A 6,905-nucleotide genomic window follows, 5' to 3' on the forward strand; every position below is an offset into this window, starting at 1 on the left:
GGTAGCAACGCCGTAACTGAGTTTGTCAGGCCAGTCATCGTGGGTTTTAGATTTCGTAACTGCCCTCAACCTGTTGGCTGGTGTACAGGGTGGGGGTTGTCGCCAGGAATTCCTAAACATCGGTCTCGCCTAACATCTTAGACAGACCGGAAAGATGTCCTAAAAGAAATATAATTTGTTTAGTCTTAAGCGGTGTCATGTAGAAGCACTGTCATTTAATCGTTGTTGTATTTCTTTTGAGAATTTAACTCTGTTAAACCTAATTACAGAATAATGCAATATCGGAAAACGATCAGGCAAATCTAAACGTAAAACACAGGATTTCATTTTTCCCACTTAGAGAATTTGTTAAAATGTTATCAATTAAGGAATTTTCTTTAACTCTTGCAGGTTTATGATTGAATAAGAGGAAAATAACAACTAGAATAAAGAATGTTGCGAAAATCTGTAGTAAGGGTATCAAATTTCTCGGACCCGGTATGTTATTGTGACGAAGAATAATAATTTTGTCCTCCCTCCCGATCCATCTCAGCTATCGCTGAGGTTTTGTCTGTCTGTCGGTCGTGTTTTTGATTGAATGTACAGAATGTGTTAAATCGACGCACAAACTATATGCGTGATGGATATTTATGTGTTTTGAACATATTTTCAAGCTCGGTATAAGTATGTTTCTCTTTGAGAACTTGTTGGTAATTTACACGTCGGGAACTTGCAGACAACGTTCTGTTTGACAGCATTCGATTTTAACCGTTTTCATAAGAGGAATGTATTGAAGCTGTTGTTTAACAAGTTTGAAATGTTGTAATGTTTCTATTTAACTGTATTACATTCAGCATGCTGTAAATAAAGCTCGTAGTAGGTTATTATTTCGATTAATACCGTGTTAACAAACAGTGCGTACTTTAGTGGTTATTTGTGCGATTTCATAATAAAAGCGTCTAAATTGTTAACAGACTATTACCTTTTATATTAAAACTTAATAAAAACGTTAAGTAACGCGCAGTTGTGTAAGACACATACCAAAACATCACGTTAATATGTTATCCCGCCTTTCACACGCATTTTGATTACAGCGAGATGACTTAATGAGACAAAGAATCGGTTTTTTGAACCGAATCACTGAACCGAACTGTGGGAAAGAATCGTTTCGCAGAAATGAATCGGACTTTGCGTCGCTAACAGAAACCACAAAAAGGGTTTACATCATCACAACGCGGAAAGAACCCAGAAGATGGCGGTAATGCAACGCTCATGGATGCAAGCCGCCGTTAAACCTCAAAGAAGAAGACAATGCGGAAAGGTGCGTGTACTTCGCAAAAAGTGTGGAAATGCGTGTCTTTTTATATAGGCCATCTGTGCGCCCGTATAATCAGACGTCCTACGGTTTAGAGCGCTGTCACGCACAAGCATTTTGGGATATGGATCCCCGACGGCCACGTTTGTAGTCTGAGGTGTATGGTGGGGTATTGTGGTTCGCTGACCTGAAAGGCCGCAACGTTTGAAGGAGGTATTAGTTACACGCGTACCCTTTTACAGCCCACGTGATCAAGTAGTTGCGCGCGCATTTTGGCAACAGAAGTGGTGTTGTTCCCCACTGGCTCTAACGTGTTAGCAACGAAAGTTTATCAAAACGGTTTCCCACCATCAAAATGTCTGGTTGTTGTGTTTACGGTTGCACTAATAGATATTCCACCAAGGGGCTTAAGTTTTATAGGATTCCGACAGGATCACGGCCGTTTCAGAAGAACCGGCGGCGCCTGTGGCTGCAGGCGATTAAACGTGTTGATTGGAGCGAGGACACAATAAAAAATGCTCGCGTCTGCAGCGCCCACTTTATATCAGGTAAGTTTATCTATGTACTCTTGAGTTTAATGGAAAGCATGGTTTACATTATTGATTGTCTGTAGCCTACGGTGTAGTTTATCAACGCAGCTGAAGTTTGATGACCACATACAGCTAGTTTCATAAGCTGGTTTTGGATTTGGCTAAAACTGTGTGTGTGTGTTATTTGCAGATGAAGCATTATTGGACTCTAGTAATCCTCGTTTACATTAGTGATTGTCTGTACGATGTAGAATAATATTCAAATGCAGGTAAAGTTTGATAAACTGGCGGTAGATTTGGCTAGTAAACAAACGTGTGTGTGTTTTATTTGCAGGTGAGGCGTCATTGGACTCTAGTAGTCCTGGTTTTGTGCCTTCTGTGTTTGTGTACACAAAACCGAGCCAGAACCCCGAAGCGAAGTTGGAGAGGTAAGAATATTTAATTTCCCCCTCTGTTCTATTTAGTTTGTTTTTCTCTCTTGCATAACTGTACATTTCTGCTGTTTTTATTGTAGGTACCATAGGAAAAGGAGGAGAGATGACAGACCTATAACGGCAGCAAATCTATGTGTTCCTTCTGAAACTCCGAAACAAGAATGCAACATGGATCATTGTCCAGGTATGAATATATTTCATCTTAACTGATTGATTGTCAGGGTGTGTGTGCCCCTGCCAGGCATACTGCTCTAATTGCATATCTGTATATGAGTACACAGGCCCCTGGATGAGTCAAATGCAGATGAAAAATCTCGCCCTGTGATCAATAAAGTATCTTCTCTTCTATCATGGAAAAGTTTTGAAAAATCATTGCTAAAATGTGTGAGAACCCCCAATTGTGAAATTGTCTGCATTGGTTGCAGCATATGCTAATTTTTCACTTTTCTTTATTAAAGCTGAAGACGACATCCCAGTTACAAAGAGGGAGTATGATGACCTGAACCGGAGACACAGTCAGCTTCAGGAGGACCATGTACACCTGTGTCAGAAGTTTGAGGCACTACAAGCAGAAAATGTAAAGCTGAAAGAGGAGCTGCAGAAATCGACATTTTCCTACACAACTGTTAAGTGCAACATTGGACAATTGCTTTTTCTCACCGGACTGACCTCCGTGCTCTTTGAATGGCTAGTTACAAAAATAAAAGGCAGCTTAGAAAGAATTATCCAAAAACTTACACTAGAAGACCACCTGTTGGTTATATTGATGAAATTAAGGTTGGGTCTATCTAATACTGACTTGGCATATAGATTTAAAGTATCAAAAACCACGATTTCAAATATTTTGCGGAGCTGGGTCCCTGGTATGGCCTTGGTCCTTAAGCCACTCATTAAATGGCCAAGTAAGGGTGCAATACTTAAAAATATGCCAAAAACATTCAAGCGGAACTTTAAAAACTGCCGGTGCATAATAGACTGCACAGAAATTTTCATAGCTAGACCCAGTAATCTGACTGCTAGGGCCCAGACATGGTCAAATTATAAACACAACAACACAATTAAATATTTAATCGGCATCACTCCAGCTGGTGCAATTTCATTTCTATCTCCTGGGTGGGGTGGACGGGTTTCAGACAAGCAGATCACAAAAGAGTCAGGTTTCTTCGAACTTTTGGAGCCTAGGGATGAGGTTTTAGCCGACGGGATTTCTCATCAGAGACGAGCTTGCAGCTTATGGTGCAACCCTTCGTATCCCTCATTTCACAAAAGGAAAAAAGCAGCTTTCTGCACAGGAAGTTGACACATCTAGACAACTTTCTCGTGTGAGAATCCATGTGGAGCGAGTTATTGGTCGGTGGAAAAACTTTAAGATTTTGCAAACAGTTATTCCAGTGTCGCAGGTTAACATGCTAGACGATGTTGTGACTGTATGTGGTGCCCTCACAAACCTCTGTAAGAGTGTTGTTTCCAAATGAGTAACACATTACCATGTATTTGTTTTAACGTGATTTACATTTGTAAAACGTATTTACTGTACATTAAACAATGCATTTATAATAAACCTCACAACATTGGCTGCCACTGGTGTGTATAATGTACTTCCCCCAAGATTATCTCAACAATTCACAGTGCTTTTCAATTTCATTGTTATTAGTAGTTTAATTGCAATGTATGCAAGCAACATAGTTACTATTAAAGTACTATAGCATTACAAAATAAAACTTTAAACAGAAGTGCGTCAACACATAGCAATCAATAACAACAACATAAAATGTAAGGAAAACAATAAATGTAGGTCTGGGTAATATGGACCAGATTCATAACACAATACAGAACATTTCCCAGTCCTAAATTTAATCATTCAAACATCAACTATAACCCAAGCCTCATACATCGTTGTCTTGTGTCCTTGTCTTTGACTAGGAAGAATTTCTGATTTCAACACACAAAACTCTGAGTCTATGTCATGGTATTTGACGTTCTGTACATGACCACAGACAACGTATTCATAAGCATCCAGTGATTTATATGCTCGTAATTTCTCTCGGGTGTACACGCTCGGTTTCTCAACTAAATACGTATATATATCTGGCCACTGTATATTTGGCTATCTGCTAACGTCTTCTATCCACTCCACTATAGTACACGGATCTGGTAGCCGGATACCATTTGATAAAGTCAACTTTTCCAAATAACTTTCTCTGTCTGTGTTGCTTAATCCGCTCGCGTAGCTTGACACGCTGCTGATTCTCGCCATTCTTCCGTTGCCAATATGCGCGCGCATACGTTGCTACGTCATCATTGTTTACAAACAGTAACTGCCTCTATATAACATCTTTGTAAAAACAAAAAGAATTGTTAAAACGTAGCTATTTAGCCTAAACAAATATATATATATATATATATATATAAGAAGAATACAATATACTTAGGGTAAAACAGATTTGACGTGTATATGTCGAAACGGACATATATATTTTGTGGAATTAGGATCTGGTTGTGTTCTTATATTTTTCTAATTTCATCATAAACTATAAGCAAGACCTTGTAATAATATGTTGAACATCTGATAAATCGGTCGATATCACATCCGGAGTTTAACTTACTGCGGTGCTGTTTTCTACAGCGTTTGTACTTGTTAGAATGCTTCAAATCGCTTCCAGACTTGTTTTATGAGCGTTCCCTTGTTTGTTAAACTAGTCGTAAGGGACATTGTTAACATTTTTAGAGTTAAACAGGTTAATGAGCTCTTTCAGCATCTATAGTATAACTCTGTTATAGGGTTTTAGCTACAGCTGAATGATAAAACAAAGTTAAGAATATTGTTGGCAATTTGCGGCTGACCGGGAAAGCTGTGTGTGCGTGTGTACATGTTTATGTGGCTTATGAGGACACAAATTTGTATAATGACGTGGGTATGACAGAGGTATTACAATATGAAGGTGGTTTATGAGGACACTGCCTATGTCCCCGTAATTCAAAAGGGTTAAAAACATACTAAATGGTGTTTTGAAAATCTAAAAATGCACAAAGTCTCCTGTGAGGGCTAAGTTTAGGTGTAGGGTCGGTGTAGGGCAATAGCACACACAGTTTGTTCAGTATAAAAACCATTACGCCTATGGAGAGTCCCCATAAACCACAAAAACCAACATGTGTGTGTGCGTGAGACAGTTTGAATACAAAAATGTTTTAGATAAAGACGGGATTAACTACAAGCATCCTAAATTAGAAACACAACACTATACGGTTTTCCCCCAAAACCGGTTGTTCAACACATTTTAAAAAGTTGTAAGAACGTTTATTGTGTTTTGAAGAGAAAGTCAGATACGGTATATAAATGAAATCTTTTATTATTGATTGATATGATAGAATCACGCTGAATTTATGAGGTTATGTATTAATACTGTTTTGTGTATTCATCGGTTACTGTATACATGTACGAGAGAAATGCATACACACAATTGTTTTATAAAGCTTTTAGTCTGTCATTACAAATATCTTAAAGAGAAAAGCCTTTCACACATTCTATTTTCATTTGTCTCAGGACTCTGTTACACAAAAACCACTTGAGCGTGGACACAAATCCTACGTGAAAGCTAAAAAGATGACTTTTTAAACTATTTTACAGACACTTAACACATCTGTATCAGTAAGATATCATCATAAACCATCAGACACGTCAGGTTGTGGTGTGATAAGATGGACTTATCAAATATTTGCATGTTTCTTATATCAGTTATTTGATCAAATCTTAGTCAAATAAACCTATATAGACCAGTTGTTTTTATTTTAATAGAACATTATACTGTGAACAAATGCTACATTTAAACTCTGCGGTTAATACAATTTTTAAAGTGAGAAAGAAAGTCTAATCTGTTGTAAAGATTCTGAGAAGCGTTTGTGGGAGCTTATACTTTTGTTGCAGACAACTTTAAGTAATTTGTATATTTGTATATTGAAATGTATATTTGTTCTTTTACAGTACACACACTATCTACAGTCTAGATTAAAATGAAAACATTTCTTAAATAACAACAAAAAGTAAAAACAACATGATTTTGCTCGTATTTAAAATTTAGCATACTCAGATTTGTGTGTGTGTGTTTGTTTTTATGTGAGTGTTTGTGTTTTATTATACTATTTTTAACAGTAATATTGAACTTTGCATATGTTTTACACACTAAAGTTTAATTTAAAGACAATAGACGTCATGACTTACTTTAGGGACGCACAAAGTGTTTAACTTTTTAAACATTAAAACTGTAGGTGTAATTATTTACGGAGAAGATTTAAGTGAAATGTATATTTGTTCTTTTACAGTACACATACTATCTACAGTCTAGATTAAATCTGTTACGGGGCTGACGAGACGTGAGACGTGCGGATCCATATGCAAAGCTTTATTATACAACATGGTCATACAGGCAGGGTCAGGAGACAGCAAACAGGTATGGCAGAGGCAAGACAGAGCAATCCGTGGAGCAAGCGTGGGTCGACGAACGGTGAACAGTATCCAAAGGGGCAAGGCAGAGAGATAATCCAGAAACCAAAGCAATAATCCAAACGGGGAGTGAACACAGTCCAAACAGCAAGGCAAAGGGGTAAATCCAGTAAACACGGGCAGGGTCAGACACGGCAGGAAAACAA

The 6,905-nt window shown here is 37.9% G+C and overlaps 1 protein-coding gene across 1 annotated transcript; it reads left to right on the forward strand.

The window, feature by feature from the left end:
* Nucleotides 1-1,131: 1,131 nt before the first annotated feature.
* Nucleotides 1,132-3,838, forward strand: LOC306886868 (uncharacterized protein). The gene is made up of 4 exons (XM_079444215.1): nt 1,132-1,842; nt 2,159-2,252; nt 2,339-2,442; nt 2,717-3,838. The coding sequence occupies exons 1-4, from the start codon at nt 1,650-1,652 to the stop codon at nt 3,556-3,558; spliced, it is 1,233 nt and encodes a 410-aa protein (XP_079300341.1). The 5' UTR covers nt 1,132-1,649; the 3' UTR covers nt 3,559-3,838.
* The last annotated feature ends 3,067 nt before the right edge of the window (nt 3,839-6,905 follow it).

This window comes from Barbus barbus, assembly GCF_936440315.1.
Source record: "Barbus barbus genome assembly, chromosome: 21".
Classification (NCBI taxonomy): domain Eukaryota; kingdom Metazoa; phylum Chordata; class Actinopteri; order Cypriniformes; family Cyprinidae; genus Barbus; species Barbus barbus.

Coding starts and splice junctions, on each gene's coding strand:
- LOC306886868 (XM_079444215.1), top strand. CDS start 1,650: ATGTCTGGTTGTTGTGTTTACGGTTGCACTAATAGATATTCCACCAAG. Junction 2,253..2,338: donor CCCGAAGCGAAGTTGGAGAG/GTAAGAATATTT, acceptor TTTTTATTGTAG/GTACCATAGGAAAAGGAGGA. Junction 2,443..2,716: donor CAACATGGATCATTGTCCAG/GTATGAATATAT, acceptor TCTTTATTAAAG/CTGAAGACGACATCCCAGTT.